Source organism: Solanum tuberosum, unplaced genomic scaffold (genome assembly GCF_000226075.1).
Source record: "Solanum tuberosum cultivar DM 1-3 516 R44 unplaced genomic scaffold, SolTub_3.0 scf00178, whole genome shotgun sequence".
In the NCBI taxonomy this organism is placed as follows: domain Eukaryota; kingdom Viridiplantae; phylum Streptophyta; class Magnoliopsida; order Solanales; family Solanaceae; genus Solanum; species Solanum tuberosum.
This window is the reverse complement of record NW_006239102.1, coordinates 1-26,205: the sequence shown is the minus strand read 5'-3', so window position 1 is coordinate 26,205 and position 26,205 is coordinate 1. Positions and strand designations below refer to the sequence as shown.

At 33.3% G+C, this 26,205-nt stretch overlaps 1 protein-coding gene across 2 annotated transcripts; it reads right to left on the bottom strand.

Moving 5' to 3' along the window:
- Window positions 1–2,860: 2,860 nt before the first annotated feature.
- On the bottom strand, window positions 2,861–12,167 carry LOC102594136 (cytochrome P450 97B2, chloroplastic). Of its 2 annotated transcripts, none has more exons than XM_006354353.2 (14): window positions 11,845–12,167; window positions 9,900–10,080; window positions 9,069–9,176; window positions 8,301–8,385; window positions 6,871–7,109; window positions 6,440–6,613; window positions 5,795–5,842; window positions 5,601–5,660; window positions 5,287–5,373; window positions 4,918–5,006; window positions 4,069–4,160; window positions 3,720–3,781; window positions 3,413–3,562; window positions 2,861–3,327 (listed from the first exon to the last, which is right to left on the bottom strand). In XM_006354353.2, the coding sequence occupies exons 1-14, from the start codon at window positions 11,967–11,969 to the stop codon at window positions 3,106–3,108; spliced, it is 1,722 nt and encodes a 573-aa protein (XP_006354415.1). In that variant the 5' UTR covers window positions 11,970–12,167; the 3' UTR covers window positions 2,861–3,105. The 2 variants fall into 2 exon arrangements, with proteins under 2 accessions (XP_006354415.1, XP_015167336.1); XM_015311850.1 differs by lacking the exon at window positions 11,845–12,167 and adding an exon at window positions 11,655–11,822.
- Window positions 12,168–26,205: the final 14,038 nt, after the last annotated feature.

Below are 26,205 nucleotides of genomic sequence, written 5' to 3'. Positions count from 1 at the left end.
TACTGGAACCCTTGCAGTATCAATCTACGGATCAACAGTACGGTCCGTAGAAAATCTACGGACCGTCAATGGACACTGTGGTTCCACACTTGGTCAGATTTCCCTGATTTGTTTTCCATGCCTTGGCTGCTGATCTACGACCACCATCTACGGAGCGTCAATGGACCTACAGTTCGTAGATCACCTCCGTAGATGCCTTTTTTCTGCATTTCTTTCAGCTGTTTCTTTACTTCCGCGCCTGAACATCTTTCCTGCAAAATATGATAAAAACCAATACAAAAAGGCCCTAGACACACACAACTTGTTAGTGAAATGTATTAGAAATACCGTAAACTCACGGTATATCAGCTTACCTTAATTAGTGGATTGTATGATTGTGGAATTGTGATGTACATTTCTATGAAGATTTTGCCAATTTCTGGGGGGGGAGGGGATCATGCAATATTTTAGAGAGAAAAGCGGGAGAAAGAAATTTCGGAAGAAGTATCGAGGGAATGGGGTGATGGGATTTTGCCATTTTTTTAAGACGGAGAAGGGCATAAAATGCCTCTCAACTATTTGAATTGGTACAAAACTATCCTTCATCCATCTTTGGGCCCCAAAATACCCCTCACGTTAATCTTTTGGCTCAAAAATACCCTTATGTCTAACAGATCATACTTATTAGGTGGATGAAGGGTAATATCGTACCAAATCTCATAGTTTAAGGGCATTTGAGGCCCTTTTTCCGTTAAAATAATTTAAAATTATTTAATATATCATATGATTGACTTGATTTTGAATTTCATAGTAAATCAAAAAAGAAGGTAAGGGATCTACTCTCTACACTCCCCCGCTCCCCCCCCCCCCCCCCTCTACTTCCTATCTCTTCCATTTTTGTTTTCTATTTGGATCTTGTCCACCATTTTAGTTTTTTTTCAATTTATGACAAACAAGAAAAAAAAAAAAGGAAAATAGCGATACATTCATATATAAATAATTAGTTCAATAAAAAGATGACTTAATTAAGTAAATATGTACGAATATTACATTTTTCTTTTTGTGTACCCAAAATTCAAAAAAAGAGAATAAAAATAATCTTTTCTATTATCCCCGTCCTCATCCCACCATAACAATAATACAAATTAAAAGAATATAAACATGTGAGTTCATTTCAAGTTTGAGTTTCGGATATCCTAATTAAGAATAAGTGATTAAAAAAGAATAAAAGAAAAAATGAACAAGACATTTGGATAATTGATAGAGAAGTTTATATTAATGAAAATAATATTTTTTTGATGGACAATCAATCGGGGCAAGTATCGATTTTAGTTGGATCTTCATTTATGAGTTGGGATACGTTATAATAAATTGTGTGTTGATTTAAAATAGGCCAATAGGAAGATATCATGAAATTAATTATTTTTTCAATATTGTATCAGGTCAAAATATGAACCATATATTGTTTTATAAAAAAATATTTTAAAAAATATATGTTTATTATTTATTTGAGAAGGGTTTAAATTTGGACCAATCACATTAAGCAATATAATAAATAAATATTTAATAATTTTACTTTAAGGGAACTATTAAAAATAAGTGCAAATATGAGCCAATGGATTAACATCAAGTGTATTTTTTTAGCCAAAAAGTGGACATCAGGGTATTTTAGGGGCGAAAGGTGGATGGATTGTAATTTTGTACTAATTAAAATACTTCAGGGGCATTTTAGACCCTTCTCCGGAAAAAAAAATCATGCAATATTTTAGAGAGAGAGGCGGGAGAAAGAAGGTTTTGGAAGAATCATGGAGGGATTGGAATGATGGAATTGAACGAGAGAGAATATGGGTAATTAATTTGTGCCCAAAACGTGGGATTCAGTTGAGATAATTTAGGATTAAAATACACTTAATTTTCTATATAATTAAAATATTGTCTGTTTTAATAATATTTTTAAAGTAGGACTTTTTTAAATAAATAAGTTAGGAATCTTGACTAGTTAGCAAATTTTTTTACTACTAAATAAACTCATATCCGGTCCATTATACTAATTCGTGTTTAATAGTCCACTGTTCATACTCATATCAAATTACAATAGTTAAAAAGATTATTTCTATGAATGAATCTGAGATTGAAGGTTTGAGTTCATTGTTTGGGTTTAAGGCTTAAAATTTAATTTCAAAGGTTGATTGTTGTTGACAAACTCGTGAAGTGATTCTTTGTGTGTTGGAATTCAAAAATAGCTACTTATTTCAAAGCTTGTTGGTGAGAAATTTCCAGCTATTGTTGGGTTCTTCAAGTGCAAAAAATTTATGTTATGGAAAATTGCTTAGATATGGCAATTGAAGCTTGAAATGGCTATTACAATTCCACCATCAATGTCGACCTATGTTGATTTTAAATGGATAATTTGGGTTGAAATTAGGGATTTGAGGTGCATACCGAGAAATCATTAGTTTGGAAGGTAAAAAGGTGCTATGTTTCATAACGATGGAGGTATAAATGGCAGGATAGTAAAGTGAAAGATAAAGCTAGCTTTTAAATGAAAGTTGATCATTTTCCCTAAAAAAAAATGATTTGCTGAGGCGGGAAAAAAGATAGCAAATTTCTACCAAGATAACTAGAAGTTCCAACTAATAAGAAGCCTAATGAACCTAAAAGGGGATCAAGGCCCGGCAGAAATTACTTATTTTTCGAGACCCCGATATAAATTCTATCCATATATTATCTGATCACAAGTCAGTTATATGAAAATTAATACATGAATAACTTGTTCCTTATCTAGCTACCAAACGACGCCTAATTGCTTAACCTTGAGAAATGATGCCATTCTGTTCGCTTCTCTTCAAGTATTTGCTTTTAATTAAAAGGATGAAAAGACTTTGGCACAAAATTTTCGTTCTTTATATTCAAAAGTTACATGATTTAAGCATACGAGTAACAGGTGGCATCTATATTGATGCAAGTTGTTCCCTCCTACAAACATAATACAAGAAAATACAACTCTTGGGTGAATCCCTTCACTGCTGTTATGGATTCTCTTCCACAGAGAACGAACATCGTCATTATTTTCCAAGAGTAATACACTTGCCAGAATTGTGAATATTATCTACAAGCTGAAGATCTTCAAACATTTGATCTCTTCTTTAATTTACACCACAAGCCAGTTTTCGTGTGAATAGTTGCCCCCGTAACGAGTTCTACATCCTCAGGAGACCCTTTCAGTTCCACATCAAACTTTTGCAACAACATTGCCAATGCTATTGTTGACTCCATAAGTGCAAATTGGTCACCAACACATTTTCTTGGTCCCCCACCAAAAGGCAAGAAAGCAAAGTCTGATATAATCTGATTACAAAGACGATAAACGCATTGGTAAAAACATAGATTCTGGAAATGAATCTAGTTTTTAAAAAAGTTAACAGAATGGCACCTCATTTGGATATAATGCTCCAGGACTTCTAGATGGATCAAAACCTGCCCAGCCTTCAATGCCTTGACTTTCCTTTTGTACTAGGAACCTCTCGGGTTCAAATTCATTAGGTTTGTCCCAGAAATATGGTGACCTATGAAGATTATATACCTGCTTGGATGTGCTTAAGTGTCAATAGAGTTCATCAAGATATTACCAACCACTGGTTCAATTCGTAAAGACTCAAGAAGACATTACTCACAGTCGCACAAGAACTTAATACTTTGGAGAAAACTAACAAAGTAAAAGTAAGGAAATGAAAACTGACAGATAGGAAAACATCAGTGCCAGCTGGAATTTCGTATCCATTCTTGTCGCCATTATAGCCCCCTGAGGAGTAAAATAAAGTCTCAACCTTGATAACGATAGGGTGGGGAAACACAATGATTATACTCTTTTCACAGGGTTTTGACCCTTGATAAAGAAGAAATCAAAAGAGTGGAACAAATGTGCCAGAGTTTGCAAATGGAAAGAGAGCCACAGCCCACAGATACAGCTGTGTTAGAGGGCATATAAATGCCCATAGCAATTAGCATAAAGGGAAATATGTACAAGACTAATTGAGTCAAGTTCCCAAAACTAGGAGTAGATAACCAAAGCAGTGTTAGGAATCTTACCTGGTAGTATATCTGATGTAAGGGAACGTCTAATAAGCAATGGAGGTTGTGGATACAAGCGCAATGACTCCACAACAATAAGTCGCAAATATCTGAAACAATGGAAGTATGATATAGCATCAAGAAGCACTACAGATCATGCAAAAGAAATCCTCAAATTTTATGTAACTAATAATAGGTAACCCTTAAAAACTTCATCTCATTACTAAATAATAATATATCCAGGAGACCAAGACTGGCTGCAGCAGTCTGTCTTTTCAATTTAGCTGTATAACAAACCATTGTTTGCCAATCTATGATTTTTCCTAGTTACTTCATTTCACGTGATTTTGCCTTGCTCTCCTCTACTTTCCAGGTTAATGATTGTCGTTTTTCAACTGTAAGGACATGTCTTCCTCATTGGTCTTAACCATCTTAATTTCATTTAGTCTCTCTATAATCACTGTTTTAACTGTTAGCCAGTTATTGTTCATTCCTTACCTTATTCTTTTCAGATTGCGCATCTTCCATTGTAACATTCTTATTTAAGCAATTACTAAATTTACGAAAGCATCATTATTCAACGAATTGCATATGATCCTATTGCCTCATTTAACACCAGTAGAAACTGTTTGTAACTTTAACATCTCAAGATAAACACCAAAAACACTTTCAATAGATGTCTTCGCTACTTCAACTCAAGAAAATAGGTCATCTTAAAACTACGGAAAGAGTGAGCATATCAAACTATGTTAAAAAGGAGCATAGGCACACTGAGGGGAAGTACAGAGGTTTACATTTTGAGAGAAAATGTCATAAGAAGTGATTGCTCCTTGTAAAATAACCAGTACTATAAGCTCGATAACTTACTCTAATTTTTTAAGAGACTCGAAGGTCGTCCTTCCCTGACCAAGCACTGCATCAATCTCTGACTGCGCTTTCTTCATTTTGACTGGATGCTTCAGGATAATTTATAAAAGTGAGATTAGCCACAATGTTCATTTGGAGTAAAACAAATCAACTTAAGGAGATCCATTAAAACTGAAGAAAAGAGGTGTGAAGTGGAAAATGAGGGAATGACAAGTACATTATAGGAAAGGGACTTGAAAACTCCATATTCAAACTTGTAATTTTTTAAACTCAAACAATTACAACCTTTAACGTGACAAGTTCTTATTTATGTATTTCCTTTTTGCAACAGTGTAGAAGATATTTATTTTGGGTTGTAATGACCCATACTTGTGCAAGGAGGAAAACAGCCCACGTAAGAACGGCAGCAGTTGTTTCATGTCCAGCAATCAGCATCGTCATCAAGTCATCTCGTAGCTGTCCAAAGAAATTAGTGACAGGGTTGAGATTGTGCAATAAACTACTTACACTCCATGAATTTTGGTCCACAAAAAATATCCTATGAATACCCTCGTGCATTCCATTATGTTATTGAGGAACCAGTCTTACTTGTGTAAATAAAACACACATAAAATTTGGTGATTGTGACAATTTTCTCTCACTTTATGACAGAAAGTTTACAGAAAAGGAACACGATATTTTACCTGACGATCATCAACATCAACACCCCTCATATCAACTAAAAACCGCAAAAGACTTGCATCCTGCAAACTTCAAAAGTTACAATACCAAGACTCACTGGTCTGAATTTTGCAATGCTCTGTAAAATTGTTTGTATACACTTTGCATACCAGCTAACAAAAAAGAAATAGAAGAAGAGAAAAAATAAGCAAAAAACCTTAAGATTTAAGTAGTCCCTTTGCTGTAGTTTCTCAACATCTGTTTCCTGCGAAAAAATGTAACAAGAATTAAGCTATGGTGCACTATAATTCTTATAGTATTTATAAACATCTGCAAAGGTCCTTTATTTTGTATCTCTTAGTTGGTCAACTATATGAATCCTCTGTGTCCATACGCTCTATTCAGGTCCATTTCATTCCAATACTACATATGATGTTTTTCAAGGTTAATCAGGGTCTTGAAAACTAGAGATTCACCAACACTCACATTTATCCATTCACGGGCATGCGAGTCTCTAAACAAAATTAGAAGACTTGGAAAACATCAACAACATGATGAAGCACTGCTTCTATGCACCCAAAGATATGCCTGATTATTTACTTAGAGAATTTATTTAACAATGCAAATATTATTGGCTTGTGATATATGTAAGATCCTAAAGAATACAGATCACCAAACAAGCCTGGCTTCTCATGAAAACAGCAAACCATACTAACTTATAGAAGTACAATCAGATAAGTGTAACAACAAATTTTTTTGCCATTATGGCGCATGTAGTCAACTAGAGTGAAACAAACCAACTATCAACCATAGGGCAATAACAAGAACAGATAAAGGCACTATCCATCCTCTCAAGTCTCACCTGCCTGGTCTCTTTTGCATTTTGTATAAGTCCATCAAGGCAATCATTAATGACCTTCAGATCACTTTGGAACTTCCGCTGCCGAGGAACTAACCATCTTGCCAGAGGGATATTCCAATAGGGGATGTAGAAGGTAGAACGATGCTCAGCTTCAAAAAGTGTACCATACACAGCCTGCAAATTTCATTAAAAGAAAGCATCAGTTTTTGATTGGGAGGAAGTAGATGAGAGAAGATAGAAGAGAATCTGCCGTGTCGAAATTGTTGAAATTGTTTGTCAGCTGTAAGAAAAGCAAATGTGCATTCTTTACTCCAGAACTATAAGATTAGAGAAAAACATGGCATGCTAATAATATACTTAATGCTTCAGCATATTGAGAAAGTAACCGAAGTATCTTCCTGAAAATAAGGAATTTAGTTGCATAGTCAGACCTTAATAACTGGAGACTCTTTTGTGATGGAACCGAAGTCATAATTGAAAACACCAAGCCCAATAATATCTAGTGCTAAATTTGAGAATTCTGTCTCGAGATCCAACTCAATTAGCTTCCCTCCTCCTGACTCTTCTTGTTCAATAAGCTTATCAAATTTCAACATTGTTCTATCAGCACATTCAGTGAATACTTTAGCCATAGCTTCTAGGTATGATGAGTGGAATCCAGGGGCAATAACTGTCAATCACAGGAGAGCTAGTCAAATTATTTGAAGTGTACAAATGTTCGCACGTGAATCCACATGCTTGTATCTATACATCTAATATATAAGTACAAAGGAAAAAGAATGCACAAATGACTAATAGAACAGAAGCAAATCAAGGATTTTAATCTGATGGGTTTAACTTTTAAATTACGGCTTCAAAATCTTTCAATGGATTTTGTTATTTATATATATATATATATATATATATGTTCCGTTTAAAACATATCAGGTTCAATTGAACCTGTATCTCTAAAGCTACATCCGCCACTGGATAATAAATGTTATTCTGACTCTTCATAACCCACACAAAGGCATAAGGATCTCAAATGGCACCTCAACTTTCTCTGTCGTGTGGGATCACAAAAGCTTAGTTTTGTCTTAATACTCCTTTACCTTGAAATATTGGGAGACAGAGAAAAGCACCAATTACCAAGTTGATCCTTTTTCTCTTTGGCTACACATAATTTTCTAAAAAGGATAGGGAATTTGAGTCTCCCTGAATTATGTTCCTAATGTTATATTTTTCTTGTTTTGTTTTTGTGTTGAGGCAGGAGGGGGAGTCTAAGTCGGCTGAATGCCACCATCCATGCAATCAATAGAATTGTTTGTTTGTATAGAACTGAAGCAGAACACAATCATCTCATAATTTATTAGTAGCTTCATCCTCCTCTCTAAAACTTTTATTGGAATACTCATCTATTAGTCATTTTCCTACCTCATTTGACTAGTGATGAGTATCATGACGACACCTCTATGTTTCTGAAACACTGGAACTTTATGCAGCCTAACTTCGTATCCTAGAGGAAAGTTGAAAGCAAGTGGTGCTACCCTTGATAACAAAAAGGCTATCAGATAACTTTGATGTCAGACATTATTCAAATTATCCAGTCATGAAGGCATTGCACTTCTGTTGCATAACCGATTTAACGCAGCACTATTCTATTTGACCATTCAAAAGACAGAAAAGAGCAGGTATCAAAAGATATGGGAAAGCAGTATCCTTCATCATGGATAAGTTTAGTAATTAGTAAGGGTCAAGGTTGACCACATCAACCGATATATCAGTCAATAATTTCTGCTGCAGGATTATTGGCAACCTTTAGCAGATTATATGGGGAACAAAGTGGGCAGAACCAGGCCAATCCCATACAACACATGCTTACCTCTTCTCCTCTGTTTCCAAGTATCAAGGTCAGCAGGTATCAGCCCTTTTCCCATGATTGGTTCCAAGATTTCAGCAAGGACCCCCTGGTTAGAAATAAGAAGAGCCGAATTACAACATAAAATAGAGTAAGTTGACTGAGTTTCTTGCTGTTGTGCCACTATAAAAATTAACTTCTATCAGCTAATGTAAGTATTAACAAGACTTCCTTTTCTACCTAACAATTAAAAAGGAAAAAGAAAGGCCATAAGCAAGTTCTTAATAACTTTTGTTTTTTTAAGAAAGAACAAGGCCTGGAATTATTATGGTTTGAAATTGATTGACAGATATGCAATAAAAAACTGTAAATGTGTAATATCAAGATTAAAGTATCATACGTTAATTTGAGTTCTTGCATAAATTAAATTTCTCCATCAAAGAACAAGGAAAATTATTTTGGATGCATCATATAACAAAGTAACTAACTTAATGAAGAACCAAGGAGAAATTACTAGTTGTCTAGAGGTTCCGCTGATACTCCACTTCTTGCAATATTGATTTGCAAATATAATCAAATCTAATAACCAATTCAGATGATTAACTCCCTACACGAGTCAATTGCATCCCTTCTATGCAGCAAAATCAGAAAAAGAATGAATAAGAGATGATGTGCAAAGCAACAGCTGACAATCAGAGGCAAGTTAAGATATGAGAATATACAAGAGCAGACAACCTTAGATATGCTAAAGAATGAACAAGAGAATTACAAAGAACAAAAGGGGTACAATACCTTGTCATAAGAAAATGCATTCTCGCGAAGAATATGCCGAGCAACAATGGGATCTGATACAACAACAAATGCCTTTGGTCCAAAAGCAAGTTTATAGACTGATCCATACTGTCAGCTCAACCAAAAGAAGGAAGAAAATTAAATTTCACCAAGAAAATAGGGGGACAAAAATGAAGAGAAAAGTCGTACAGTATTTGCATTAGATACCTTTTCTAGGGAAAAACCTTCAAGTAAGTTCATCCATTTTCTCATTATAAAAATATTAAGAAATTAGTCAGCTTTGATATGAATAATACTCAACATATCCTAGCAAATTCTTGGCTGGTTTTTATTAATATAACTAAAGACCAATACATGTTTGGCACCTTTGTTCTGAATAACCAATTCATTCTAAAAAAGTTGGTAACTATCAAAGTAATCCTGTTGGTGCAGACACATCATAAATCCACATTATCAGTCTCTTCTCCATCATGATACTTCAAATCTCTATTTTCTCACATTTTCTGCCAAATGATACAGATTTTTTCTTGCTTTGATAAAAGTTATGCAACAACCAACACTCGACAACTTTTCGTCCAAAACAACATTGTGTGCCCTCTGACCATTGAGAACTGAATTTTTTTAAAAATAGTACAAAACTAAATTGTGTCTCTTGCTCAAAGGCTATGTTGCTCGGACTCTTCAAAAATGTCAACGAGTGTGTGTCGGATTCTCCCAGAATAGTTATTTTTAGAAAATCCGATAGAGGTTTGACATCGAAATTAAAGAGTCCGAGCAACGTAGTTCAAAGGTATACAGAGATAAGAGAGAGTATCATACTCAGGCTATTACCTTTAGGGACCAATCATACAATGAGAAAAAAAGTGGGCGGTCGAAAAGGTCAGTCACTGCCCCTTCTGCGATAGGCATTGACCCAATTTTCCCCCCACTCAACAGATTAGTGAGGAGGTTGCTAGCATTATCAAATAAACTCATCTTTGTTTTTGGTTCATCTGTGCCTGTGGACTGACATCTGCATTTCATAGTCCTCAATTTCAGCCAAAAAACATTGCCAAATATATTCATTAGGTGCCACAAAAGATAAAGAGGATATCTTATTTCAATCAACATGACTATACTCCAGAAGGACTAAAAAGGTAGAACATGTGCTTATGATGCTGGTAAGCAGGGGGAGGAGCTAGAGTGTTGGTCACAGGTTCGATTGAACCCAACAGCTCTGGTTCAAACCCTATATCTGTCTTACGAATTCATTGAATACACAACAGCAACAACAACATACCCAGTGAAATCCCACAAAGTCATTGAATATACAACAACAACAACACATACCTAGTGAAATCTCACAAAGTCATTGAATATACAAAAACAACAACAACAACATACCAAGTGAAATCTCACAAAGTCATTGAATATACAACAACATACCCAGTGAAATCTCACAAATTCATTGAATATACAACAATAGCAACAACATACCCAGTGAAATCTCACAAAGTCATTGAATATACAACATACCCTGTGAAATCCCACAAAGTCATTGAATATACAACAAGAACAACATACCTAGTAAAATCTCAAAAAGTCATTGAATATACAACAACAACAACAACATACCCAGTGAAATCCCACAAAGTCATTGAATATACAACAACAACAACATACCTAGTGAAATCTCACAAAGTTCCCAGTGAAATTCCACAAAGTGGGGTCTAGGAAGGATAGAGTATATACAAACCTTACCACTATTTCTATGAGGTAGACAGACTATTTCTGAAAGACCCTTGGCTCAAGCAAATCAATGCAGTAACTAAAAGAAACAACGTTAATGCAGAGAAACATGACAACTAATAGCAAAACAATGGGGAGCATATATGTAAGGAACCGTAACAACAACAACTATTTTTGGGTGTATAGCTCAGTTGGTAGAGCATTGGGCTTTTAACCTAATGGTCGCAGGTTCATAAAATGAAAATCTGTATGTCCAATTTGAATCGACCTCAATGGATCTATTTCTAAAAGACCCTTGGCTCAAGCAAATCAATGCAGTAACTAAAAGAAACAACGTTAATGCAGAGAAACATGACAACTAATAGCAAAACAATGGAGAGCATATATGTAAGGAACCGTAACAACAACAACACAGTGCGATCACCTAAACACAACAAATCGAGACTACATGAAAAGACTAATACTACGAGCAACACAATGCTCTATACACCACCTAGCCAAATACATGAATAGGTAAAGGCGAAGCCAGAATTAGAAGTTTGGCGATTCTAAATTATAGTATAGAAGAGAAAAATATTACAAAACATGAATAAAACTTTTGTTGATAGTCGGGTTAGAACCCACAACTCTAGCATGAAAAGCATTTTCATTCAAACCTTTTCCTTACCACTGAACCGTCAATCAATTTTCTTTGGGATTCACAAGTTAACATACATATATATTTTTTTTGATTTTTTAATATAAATACAAAAAAGCTATTGGTTCGTCGGAACCACCAATTAGCTTCACCCTGTGAATAGGTAGTAATATTACAATTTTGAACTACCTACTAACATTCTACCTATCATACCCTCTTACCTAAGCTCATTAAAGTTGCATCATATCTTATCTAATCACGTTTCCTCAATACTTGTTAAAAAGATTATGATAAGTAGGCAAAGCGTAGGAATAAAAAGTGGTAGAAAAATGAATGAAATTGAGTTAGTCAATTGGTGTAAAAGGTACAGAACCGCCATGGCTACTCACTAAACAAATTCATGACAGATACCTGATTGAAGACCTTTTTCGGGTAGACCCAGAAGTAGGATAAGAAGAGGGAAAGTGACGGAAAATTGAGTCACTCCGTCGATTCAACACAAGACAGGTGTTGCTGCTACAAAACCCAGTTGCCATTTTCTCTCAACTCAAACAAAACTATCTGTTGAGTGCTAGTGCTGATGGATAGAAAAGGTAGTGAAGCACACCACTACTACAAGTAATTAAACAACTGCCTTTTCATTTTCTTTTTCTTTTACTATAAATATATAAGTTGTTACTCCTTAATTTTGTTTTTTCTCTTCTTTCTTCTTCTAGTTTTCTGCATTGACACTCATTCTTGGTGTTTGATAGCAATAAAGATGTTTTCAATTTGATTGATTAAATAAATCTTTTTTTAAAATGAGAAAAATAATTTCCTTAAAGAAGATAGAAAAAACAAGTTACATAACCGATATTTTAAGTTTTTTTTTTCTCATTTCATCTAATATCAACAAAATAAGTTATATAAATGATATTACAAAGTTTATTATTTCTTACAAAAAGGGTCTAATATACCCCTCAACTTTGTCATTTAAAGTTGATATACTGCTCATTATAAAAATTGTTCTATATACATTTATGGTTATACAAATGGCTTATATATACACCTACCGTTACAAAAGAAACTCACATATACCCTTCATCTAAAGGAAGTGAAAATTTTAGTTTTAAATTTATTTTTTTGACTTTTAATTTTAAAAAATTTACGTAGGGGTGGATATATATGATCCTTTTAACAAAGTTCATGGTATATTTTAATCTTCTTCATACATAAATTTATTTTTGACTTCTTTGATTATAATTATTTTAGTTTCTTATTCTTTATTTTCTTTCATTCTTTAGTCTAAAAAAATTAAAATTAATTTTTTTGCAACTATATTGAAATTTAGTTTTTGTATTTGTAAAAAATAAAAATGGGACATCTATAATAAATTTTACAAGAAAATTAGTGATACATAATTAAATTTTACCATAAAAAATAAATTTAAATTAGTTGTTAAAACAAAAAAGTCAAAAAAAATAATATGTGTGGGGAGGATCAAATATACCTCATATTATTATATTTTTATTTTTAAATAATAATTAAAAAATTAAATTAAATTTTTTTTTTCATTTTCGTTAGAGGAAAAGGGTATACGTGAGTTATTAGTATAACGATAAGGATATCTATGAGTCACTTTCATAACGAGGGGTATATCAGGTTTAAATAGAAAAATTGAGGGGTATATTAGGCTCTTTTCCCTTGTCTCTTTCTCATCCACCCAACACCCCCACCCAGCTACCCTTGACCATCCCAACTCCCCACCCCTAGAATGTTCACTCCCAATCATATCTCATCTCTGTAATGTTTTGCTAGGTAACATATAAATGTTCTTGAGATATATTTTACTTACCTTGCAAACATTAAAGGGAAAAGGGTGTGATATTAAGTTTATTATTTAGACTTGGTATACCTCTCATTATGAAAGTGACTCATATATACCCTTACTATTATACAAATGACTTATATATACATTTTCCTCTAACGGAAGTGAAAAATTAATTTTAATTTAATTTTTTAATTATTTTAAAAAAAAACTATATAATTCATAGGAGTATATTTAATCATCCTCATACGTATTTTTTTGACTATTTTTTATTTGAATGACTAATTTAAATTTATTATTTTAATATTCAAATTTATTTATGTTTCATTAATATTCTTGTAAAATTTATTATAGATGACCGGGCTTTTTTTCAAATACAAGAACTAAATTACAATATAGCCGAAAAGATAGTTTTAAATTATAATTAGCCACAAAAAAAACAGTTTTAAATTTTTTCTTTACATTAAAGAATAAAAAAAAAAATAAGAATAAGTAACTCAAATAATGATAAATCAAAGAAGTCAAAAAATAATTTATGTATGGGAAAAATTAAAATATACCTTGAACTTTGCTAGAAGGATCATATATACCCCTACATGATAATTTTTTTAAAATTAAAAGTCAAAAATATAAATTTAAAACTAATTTTTCACTTCAGTTAAATGAAGGGCATATGGGAGCTCATTTTATAATGGTAGGGGTATATGTGAGTCGTTTGTATAACGGTAAGAGAATATATGAGTTACTTTCCTAACGAGGGACATATCAGCTCCAAATAGCAAAGTTGAGGGGTATAGGCCTTTTTCCCAACATTAAAAAAATAAGTAATTAACTCACTTATTGTTTAAGAAAATATCTTTATTCATACCAAACACACCTAGTCAAAAACACGTATTTTGAGAAAAAAGTCATATTTTAAAAAAAATTAAGATGTTTGGTCAATCAATAAAATAGTTTTTAGAGAATCCATCTCACATATAAATATTCTTGAAATAATTTTTACTTACCTATCAAATATTAAAAAATAAATAAATAATTCCCTTATTTTTTAAGAAAACATTTTCCTCTATACCAAACACATAAATGATAAAATTTACTCTTTAGGTTGTTTATAATAAATCAATAAATAAATAAATATATATATATAAACATAAATAATTGTCAATTAATCATAATTAATTAATAAATATTTTCACATTATCAAATCACTTAATATATTAAATTACATTGAATTGATATAAATAGTATAACTTACATAAATCACATAGTGTAAAGAGTAAATTACATCATATCCCTACTTTTTTTTCTAATTACAATAATCCCTTAAAATTTGTACCTTCCGGATATATAAGTCACCATCCGAATACATTAATTCTAATACAAGAAAATTCCTTTTATTGCGCTAAAATGGGAATAAAATCTGAAAATTAATTAAATTCCATAAATTATGCTTATGTTTCTTCTTACTCTCAATCATACAGAGGCAAATCCTAATAGAATGAAGAAATTCAAAATTTCAAATTGCTCCCCCCGTTCAATGAAGAAACCTTTCAGATTTGATTCAAAAACTTTTGTCGAAATTTTGAGTAAGCAAGGTGAGTTATACAGGATACAAAAGTGATGGAATTGTTGTTGGACAAACGATTTCCTTTTGAATCTTCAAGTTCATCGAATATCCTTTCAATTTTGATTCAAGATTATCAAAAGTTTTGAGATTCAAGATTCTTTCTTCTCCCAGTTCATCGAAGATCTTTTCAATTTTGATTCAAAATTATTGAAAATTTTGAGATTCAAAATTCTTCTCCTAGTTTATTGAAGATCCTTTCAATTTCAATTCAAAATTGTCGATAAATTTGAGAAGATACATCATGAATATCTTTGTTACTTAGCATTTCACTATTTATGTATCTTGTTAAATTGATAAGTATTGTATTTATACTAGATATATTAAATAAATAATTATTGCCCAGAAGATGTTAGATTTGAGATCGATACATTAGTGTGTGGTAGTTGCTATGTAATTGATATATTTAGTATAAATTCGAATTTACGTAACATATCTAAAAAATTAGTGCATGATACATTACTATTTATGTATCTAGTTTAAATTGATAAATATTGTATTTATACTAGATACATTAAATAAGTAATTGTTATCCATAAGATGTTAGATTTGAGATCGATACATTACAGTGTGATAGTTGCTATGTAATTGATACATTTAGTATAAATTTGAATTTACGTATCATATCTAAAAAATCAGTGCATGATACATTGTGGAATCATGTATCATGAAGGTAAAAGAATCAAATTATGAAAAATTTACAAATATTATACTAATTATTACCAAATAATAAGTACTACTATAACTTTTTTTCTAATTTACGTTGTAGTCAAATTTGGAAGTTCACTTATTTTATTTAATTATAAATTTTGGAGTACTTTTAAAATAGGTAAAAGACTCAAACATATCCTTTTTTAATTTTTTTGTCTAAAAATATTCTTAACCTACATGAAAGAGACTGATTTTGAATTTCAAGCGTGAATGAGAAAATAATTACTAAGATTGTGTGACTAAATATAGGGAGAGATATGTGGAGTGAAATAAGGAAGGGATAAACGTTAGTTTTAGGAGTTAGGATTTATGTATCCAGCGTTTGGGGGTTTGAGAGTAAAATCAGGGATTTTCGAAAATTTTAGAACTGGTAGTGAATAATGGAAATTATTGAGGAAAAAAAAGTGTGTATATAGGTAAATCCGTGCGAATAGGGATTTATAGATCTCTCTAACAAGCCTACAATTTTTTTAGAAAGATTTAAGCTATATAATTGATAGTCTATTGTTGCTCCCAATTGCACACGCAAGTAATATAGTGGTTCTTAAAAGAATCAGATTATCGAACTCAAAGAACTTGTCAATTAACTTTACTAAATTATACTAGTCTAATTATTTATTTAAGAGTCCCAAAAGGAAAGAATGCAGGAATAAAATAATAAAATTACTTACAGTGATTTAGAAAATTTCAGGACAGCAGCATGCAATGAATCTCATGTATCATATTATTGGCTTAGAACTAATTTTAGTTGTCAAGTTACTGATTTACAGGGTTAATTGTATGAGTCGGGTATCAAACCTCTACTCGCCTACTCCAATTAGCTGTCTAACTACATCGTTGAGCGGAGATAAACATGCCTAACTGGCGAGCATTTATATTTCATCTTGTTTCGTAACCAAGCAAGTTGTTCGTCCGGGCGTCACTCTTGAACACAAACCACCTCAACTAAATGGATCGATCTAGCTCTCTATATTCTTTGGTATATCTAACCCGTCCTCTCTTGATTTTAAGATTAGACAATAGATTTATCTCTAGATGGCCAGTCAAGAAATACTAAAACAAGAATATAAAAGTAACTTATAATGACAACTAAGAATTAATTCATAAACCTTAAATAATCAACATTCCATCTGTAGCTACAGTCCCAGAACTAAGGCATTTAGCCACTAATCTTTAAGAAAAGAAAGAAGCAGAAAAGAACCCTAAAAAGTATTGACAACTTTATACTTGATGCCTTATGATTGATCTCCCCAAATAATTATTTTTATGGATTATTTATAGATGTAGAAAATTCTAAATAAAATAATTGAGTCCAAAATAAACTAGAAAACCAAAACCAAACGAAATTGAATTTCCTAATTCTACGCGTATTTGGTAACCGCCTCAACTGCTGCTTCAAACAATCTGAAGGTGTCTTCCACTGCTGCCACGTGGAAGCATTCCTCTTTTTCAATTGAATTTTGCAACTTTATATTTTATATTTTATATATTATTATATTGAATTTAATTCATTAACCTTCTTGCTTGATTTCCTTCTTCAATTTTTCATCTTTAATTCGTTTTAGCTTCAAACTTTTTTAACTTTACACCAATTTATTTCTACAAATAAAATACACTATTTAGACAATCCATAAAATTCATGCTCAAAAAGGACAAATATAAATAATAAATATGAGGCAAATAATGATTACAATATATATTTTTGGCCTCACATCAACACCCACACTTAAACTTTTGCTCTTCCTCAAGTAAACATTAAAGCTCATCTCAAATAAATCAAAATAGGTTTGTCATCACTTTGGTTAATACAAACAATTAAGCCATATACCAATTTCAAAACATCAAGTACAATTCTCAATCATTATGCAAGACATCCAAATAAACAAAAAACTCTAACCTCCTAACCTCAAGAAAGGTTGTTGAACTCATCAAACTTAAACTTTGCTCCCTTACTCTTATCAAAGAAAGCTAATAAAATCACTTATCCATCATGAAACACGTGCCCTCACAAGAACAAATAGTCCATACACTCAATTCAAAAGATTGAATATAAATTAAGGACTTATCATCAAAGAACAACTCACACTCAAAAATAAAATTCACATGTATGCACAAAGAACCATAGGCTTGTCCATTATGTACATTTCCACTAATTAAGCATATGCTTGAATAGAATCAAATAGGACTTTAACGGGTTGTAATGTAGGCTTGAGGTAAGGCAGAAAAACTATATAATAGTGACTTACACTTCCTTAAGCACTTTGCAATTTTAGAATTCATCACCCATTATTTTCTTCTCTTTATTTTCAACTCTCTTCAACAATTATTTCACAAGTAATTCTCATCATCTCAAGAATGTTTCAGTCACTTTTTTTTAAAAAGTTTTCCTTCATAATAGCCACCCTCAACTTACATATTTTGCATGTGATTATTTCACAAGTAATTCTCATCATCTCAAGAATGTTTCAATCTTTTTTTTAGAAGTAACTTTCATAATAGCCACCCTCAACTTACGTATTTTACATGCTAAGTTAAGGTGCACGATTTGGAAGGACCAGGGCCATCATCAAGGTAACTTCTTCGGTTCATCTCTTTTTTTTTCACATCACATTCTTTCAAAGAGAGTTTTTTAAGAACTTTGTAGCTATCTTTGATTACTTTTTCACTCAACCATTCGTTTTTCTCAGAATTGATAATTAGAATAAGTCTATGCTATAATGCTCAAGGAAGCAAGGTGCAAAAACTAGGGATTCAACAAAATATGGCTACCAACCAAAGGCTACAGGCTCAAAAGGGTTAACTAGTGATAAAATATCTGAAAAGCCTAAAATTTACTAGACAAATCAAAGAAAGTCTATAATCATCTCCTAAACAAAATAACATTTTTTATTTCGCTTCAATAACATGCAGGGCAAGTTCTAGACTAGGATACAAAATATGGAATAAACAAATTCTCACCACACATGGCACAAGTATCAATCAAGATGGATCAATTCCACTTCTAAGAGAGACATGATCATAACAAACTACAAAATAAAATAAGCTATATACAAAGTCACAACCATGAGCTTATGTGTCAAAGAGTGTGCATTTTTTTTATCAAGCATTCACAAGAAATTACTACTCAAAAATTAGACCTAAATAACAAGTATCACACCACTCAAAAGGATCTTTTCTTTTCTCTAAAAAAAACAAAAAAAAAATTATTCCTAAAGCAAATAAAAAATACTCGGTTCAAAGGGACTATCCTCAGAAAAAAATAAAAAAAAAAGCCAATGAACCCATCCTAAAAAAATAAAATACTCAATAAAACAATAAAAAGTAGGAATTTATTCTTCCACCCCACACTTAAAAAGATGCTATGTCCCAAAGCATCAAATAAAATTTAAAACAAGGGTTAGAAAACTCCCTGAGGCCTTTAGGCCTTACTAGTAGTATGTTCTCTTTATTTTCAGCAAGGGTCGTACGCACCCCACACTTAAGCTCAAACGTGATCCTTAGCTCCAAATTTCGGATACTCAGACTTCTCCAAAACCTGTAAAAACCACACAGAAAAATGACACTAAAAAAAATAAAATATAAAATAAGAAGTTACACTATAAATCGGGTTGCCTCCCAATAAGCGCTTAATTTAACGTCGCGGCACGACACAAATAAATTCACCACTTTTCTTTCCACTTTGAACTTATGAATTTTACCCCTAACTTTGCATCTATTTTTCTACTCCTCTCAAGGGGAGGTGTTATAAAGATAAATTAACCAAGTAATATATGCCGCATCTTGCATTTCTTGGCCCTTAGGTGAGGAATGTCGTTTTGTTTACGTGGACTAAAAAACTTTAGAATGTAGGAGTCTTGTTCCTCATCTATACACTCATTCATTAATTCAGATTTTACAGAAAATTGTTTTGAATGAGATTCAAGTTGCCTCAACTCCAAAGCAGCATTATTTACAACATTCTCACTTTTGTACTATTTCTCAACATCGATATTAAGGAATAAGGTATAATGGAATGATTTGAATTCCTCGTTTTGCTCCACTAATTGGTCATCCTCCACGACAATCTCTTCTAATTTAACTAGAACAGTAATTTCTAATTGAATAGCGTCAAGTATATCCAGCAGTTTCATGAATTTTTTGTGCTCTTCCCTGCATTCAAATATTTGTTCAGTGATTGTTAAATTAATTTTGTCCAGCATGTCCGTACATTTCATAAGTGAATTCACATTGTGCGCCTCTTGTTTTGCATTCTCCGCTTCATCGCCCCTACCAACATCACAAATAACAGAAGAATCGAAATAGGGGTTCGGGGGAAGGGAATAAGATTTAGGGCAACCATTCCAATGAATATATTGACGACCATATATATGACATAAATGACATTCATCACCCAATCACGATTTATCCCAATCATCCATATCAATAAGAGTACCAAATTATTCAAAGAAAGAAAAAATAATAATTGTTGAAAAAAGAACTAACTAAAACAAGCAAAATAAATAAATAAATAAATAAAAAGAACAAGTATAACCTAGAAGAATAGTTAATTTCAAAGTCCCCGTCAGCGGCGCAAAAAATTTGTTGCTCCCAATTGCACACGCAAGTGTATGCGGTCGCGCAAGTAATATAGTGGCTCTTAAAAGAACCAGATTATCGAACCCAAAGGACTTGTCAATTAACTATTTACTAAATTATATTAGTCTAAATATTTATTTAAGAGTGCCAAAAGGAAAGAATGCATGAATAAAATAATAAAATTAGTTACAGTGATTTGGAAAATTCCAAGGCTGCAGCATGCAATGAATCTCATGTATCATATTTTTGGCTTAGAACTAATTTTAGTTGTCAAGTTACTAGTTTACAAGGTTAATTGTACGAGTCGGGTATCAAACCTCTAGTCGTCTACTCCAGTTAGCAGTCTAACTACATCGTTGAGCGGGGATAAACAGGCCTAACTGGCGAGCATTTATATTTCATCTTGTTTCATAACAAAACAAGTTGTTCGTTCGGGCGTCACTCCTGAACACAAACCACCTCAACTAAATGGATCGATCGAGTTCTCTATATTCTCTAATTTATCTAACCTCTTCTCTCTCAATTTTAAGATTAGACAATAGATTTATTCTAGATGGTCAGTCAAGAAATACTAAAACAAGAATATAAAAGTAACTTATAATGACAATCAAGAATTAATTCATAAACCTTAAATAATCAACATTCAATCCGTAGCTACCGCCCCAGATTTAGGGCTTTTAGCCACTAATCTCTAAGCAAAGAAAGAAGAAGAAAAGAACCCTAAAAAGTATTGATAACTTTATACTTGATGCCCTATGATTGATCTCTCCAAATAATTATTTCTATGAACTATTTATAGATGTAAAAAATTCTAAATAAAATAATTGAGTCCAAAATAAAATAGAAAATCAAAACCAAACGGAATTGAATTTCCTAATTCTACGCGTATTCGGTAACCGCCTCAACCGTTGCTTCAAACAATCTGAAGGTGTCTTCCACTGCTGCCACGTGGAAGCATTCCTCTTTTTTCAATTGAATTTTGCAACTTTATATTTTATATTTTATATATTATTATATTGAATTTAATCCATTAAGTTACATGCTTGATTTTCTTCTTCAATTTTTCATCTTTAATTCGTTTTAGTTTCAAACTTCTTCTATTTTACACCAATTTATTCCTACAAATAAAATACACTATTTAGCACAATTCATAAAATTCATGCTCAAAAAGGACAAATATAAATAATAAATGTGAGGCAAATAATGATTAAAAAATATATTTTTGGCCTCACATCATCTATATGATTTTTTTTAAAAAAATATTAGTAAATTTTTTTTGTTTATTTTATTTATAAAATAAAAAGTAATTATTATATTTATTAGATTTCGAATTAATATTTATAAGAATTTAACTATAATTATTCAATGAAAAAATTGTAAAATGTCAATTTTGATATATAATAGGACCCCTTAGCCACACTTTCAATATTTATTAACAATGTCAATATTGTAATTTGTTATATATCTGATTTATGAATTTTTTTTAATTGTTTGATTTCCAAGAATACAACTATTTAATAATAGAAATGAGAAAATCAAGGGAGAGAATAAGGGGTGTTCATGGTTTGGATAAAAACCGTTCCAAACCAAAAAATCGAACCAAATCAATAAAATAAACTGATCTTATTTGGGTTTGGTTTGGTTTGGTTTGGCTTTAGATTTTTGAAAAGTGATAGTATTTAGTTTGATTATGATTTTATTCGAAAAATTCGAAGAAATAACCGAATCGATAAATTATATACATATATTTTATTAATATACTGTCATGACTTAGACCGTCGTGAGTGGCACCGACACTAACCCTCCGGTGGGAGAACCACTAATACTAATTAGCTAACCAAAGAGCTACACAACTTAATCAAAACTAAGACATTTAAAGTTACAGAAGCAGGTTTAAATGCTAAGGAAAAGAATTAGAGTTCCCATAAACTCCAAAAGTCTAATAAAACAAACAAATGCGGAATAATACCTAGAACCTAAAAGTCAATGTACCAAAACATCTAAGGTTTAACCATAAGTTTAAAAAAGAAGAGTACAATCCCATACTAAACATAAGAAATCTAAAGAACTAGTCTAAGTCCGAAAGGTGGACATAAACTGAAAGAGAACTCATGGCAGCCCGGAAGAACTGACTCACCATTGAATTCGAAATGATCACTGATCTTCTAAACGAGATCTGTCAATAGTCGCCTGAAGATGCCCTATACTCAACAAAGAAAGAGCAAGTGTAGTATCAGTACACAACCACAATGTACTGGTAGGATCACGCGGCTATCCCACTAAGTGCAGCAAACATAAGTCAATACAACACAATAATAACATGCATACACTGAACATATACAATATCAACATCATTAGCGAACAACGTACAATTTCACAGTTCTCAATTAGACAATTATACCAAGTCAATGGTCCTCTCATGGAACCCAAACCCAAACTGTTAACATAACGGTACGTGGTACCCGCTCCAATGTTTATGTCAGAATGTGGCAACCAATCCTAGTTAGTGTGTCGGAATGCAACACCCGATCCATTCAACAAGCCATAATCACAATCACAAGTAAATTCTCAATGATACAATCAAGTCATGATTCATGACACTCATCATTCATCTATCCTCATTTATAAGTAGTGTGATCAATAGTGCAACATTCGCATATATACACGTATTATAATGAAGCAAGAACAAACATATATCACACAATCACGAAATTACAACCATCACCTACCTCGAAACAAGCTTGAATCCTCTAAGAAACTTGATTCTTCCCTTTTTGGATTTGTTCCACTTGTTCTTGGTCTACAAATAATTAATATAACACGAGAATCAATAAACAATAGCTAATTACTTGAATTACCAATAATTCTATCAACCCTAGATGAAACCCATGATCCTCATACCCAGGTTAGGGTTTTTCCACCATAATTTCCAGATCAAAACCCTCCCCCATCGATAATTACCCATTAGATTACGTTATACGGATCGAAAAATGGATTTGGGGAGTTAAAACCTTACCTTTAGCCTCAAGAATGATGAAAAACGATCAAGAAAACACCTGGGTCATCTCCTAGCTCTCAAATTCGAGAAGTGTAGAATAAAATATTTTTGGGGTTTATTTCTAACTTAAGTCGCGTCTGTCCGTCCACAACGGTACTCACCCCGCTACAGCGGCCTTGCCCTGGCGGGAAAATCCCGCATTAGCGGCTTGCACGGAACCAGTGAGCAAATTTAATAATTCCAAGACCCCCATTTCACAACACACCTTCGACCAACGACACTCAGAAACTACGTGTTCACGCCAAGATCAGTTTCAAAAGTTCTACTCACCAAATTCAATTTTGTAAAGTCGTATGGGTTCCTTAACGTCTTAGTTATCTACTCATTTGATCAAAATCAAAATTAAACCACGCAATTGTTACGAGATTTCCCTAGACCTTACTGACTCCGATTTCGTCCAAATCTGGACTAGGTTGGGAAATTCCAAGTTACTATGAAAAAGTTTTCCAGCCCAAAAAAATTTTCTTTGGCTTTTCTATAACGACGGAAATCGATCGTTACAATAGATACCAATTTACCCATCACTCGTCCCCGAGTGACGAACTTAGGAATAATAGGCTAAAGAAAGAATGGAGTTGTACCTGAATCGACGAACAACTGGGAATACTTGTCTCGCATGTCCTTCTCGATTTCCTAAGTAGCTTCTTCAACTGGACGATGCTTCTATTGAACTTTCACAGACTTAATATCCTTGGTCCTCAGCTTTCGAACATCACGATCAAGAATTGCAATCGGTTCCTCCTCATATTGGAGGTCTTTGTCTAACACAATTGAGTCACATTTTATGATGTTATCCCCGTCACTATGATATCTCTTCAACATGGACACATGAAATACCGAATGAACTCCTGATAGGTTAGGAGGTAAAGCCAATTTATACACCCCCTACACATTCGAGAACCTTAAAGGGACCAATGTATCACAGACTTAGCTTACCCTTCTTGCCAAATCTCATTACCCCTTTCATGGGTGATACCTTAAGAAGAACATTCTCACCAGTCTGAAATGTCATGTCTCTTACCTTATGATCTGCATACTTGTTCTGTCTACTCTAGGCTGCTAAAAGCTTAGCTTGAATACTCCTCACTTTATCTTGAGCATTCTTTCACTAAACCAACCCCTAAATGTTTCACATCTCCAGCCTCGAACCATTCTATAGGTGATCTACATCCTCTCCCATATAATGCCTCAAACGGTGCTATATCAATGCTGGAGTGATAACTATTATTATAGGAGAACTCACACAAAGGTAAGAACTTATCTAGATGCCCTCCAAAATCAATCACGCATGCCCTCAACATGTCTTCTAACACTTGAATAGTCTTCTCTGATTGCCCGTCCGTCTGTGGATGGAAAGCGGTACTAAAAGTGAGTTGTGTGCCCAATTCATCATGTAATTTCCTCCAAAACTTGGAGGTAAACTGCGTACCACGATTTGAGATGATAGACACCCCATGCAACCTCACTATCTCTTTCATTTATACCTTCGCCAATTGTTCGACATTATAATCTATTCTTATTGGAATAAAATTGGCTGACTTAGTCAATCTGTCAACCACTACCCAAATAGAATCAAACTTCCCTAAAGTCTTGGGAAGACCAACAACGAAATTCATGGCTATCATTTCCCACTTCAATTTCAGAATTGGCATTCTCTGAAGCAAACCAACAAGCCTTTGATGATCATATTTTACTTGTTGTCAATTTTGACACTTAGCCACAAAATCCGTTATATCCTTCTTCATGCCCGACCACCAATAAATTCGCTTCAAATCTCGGTACATCTTGGTCACACCCGGATGAATGGAATATAGCGAACCATGGGATTCTGTCAGCAATTTCTGAATCAAGTCATTAACTCGAGGGACACAAATCCTTCCTTTAAAGCTTAGCACACCTTCCGCATTAATAGTGGTCTCTTGTGCCTTACCAATCGGAATCTTCTTCTTAAGTTCATTCAAATTTTCATCCTCAAATTTTTTGGCCTTGATCTCTTCAATAAACGTGGCCCTAACTTCAATGCTAGCTAACACCCTGCTTTTTTCTGAGATGCCCAACTGCATGAACTTAGACTCTAATGGCTGAATCTCCTTAGCCAAAGGTCGCTTAGTTACACTCAAGCAAGCTAAACTACCCATACTCACCGCCTTTAGACTCAAAACGTCTGCCACTACATTAGCCTTACCCGAATGGTCACATCATAATCCTTGAGAAACTCCATCCACCTTCGTTGTCTCAAATTCAGATCCTTTTGAGTGAAGACATGCTGCAAGCTACGATGATCACTAAACGCCCTAACATTTTACACCATAGAGGTAATGCCGCCAGATCTTACGAGCGGAAACTACCGCTGCCAACTCCAAATCATATGTTGGGTAATTCCTCTCATGCACCTTCAAGCATAAGCTATAACATTCTTATCTTGTATCGACACAACAACCAACCCAGAATGTGAAGCATCACAATAAACAATAAAATCCTCACCTTCAACTGGTAATGCTAGTATGGGTGTGGTGGTCAAAAGAGTCTTGAGCTTTTGGAAGCTCTCCTCACATTTTTCGGTCCATTCAAATGGTATCTCCTTTTTGGTCAAATTAGTCAAGTGAGTGGCAATAGAAGCAAAGTTCTTCACAAATCGACAATAATAGCTAGCGAGCCCCACAAAACTCCTAACTTCCGTCACAGAGCTAGGCCGAACCCAATTCTTAACCGCCTCAATCTTTTGGGGATCTACCATTACCCCTTCTTTTGAAACTACATGCCCCAAAAATGCAATCGAGGTCAGCCAAAATTTACTCTTAGAAAATTTCGCATACAACCTTTGTTTCCCAAGAACATCCAGAACAATACGAAGGTGGTCGGCATGCTCTTCCTCACTTTTCGGATAGACCAGAATATCATCACTAAAAACTATGACAAATGAATCAGGAAATGGCTTGAACACCTGTCACGCCCCGAGCTACCTCCGAGACGCAGACACGGGACCTAGGACCACAA

Bases quoted from the DNA above. Each gene is read 5' to 3' on its own strand.
- LOC102594136 (XM_006354353.2), bottom strand. From the start codon at position 11,969: ATGGCAACTGGGTTTTGTAGCAGCAACACCTGTCTTGTGTTGAATCGA. The intron at 7,110-8,300 runs GTAAGCATGTGT...TGTGATTGACAG, and splicing joins TTGGAAACAGAGGAGAAGAG to TTATTGCCCCTGGATTCCAC. The intron at 5,007-5,286 runs GTATGGGTCATT...ATTATCCTGAAG, and splicing joins CTGTTTTCCTCCTTGCACAA to CATCCAGTCAAAATGAAGAA.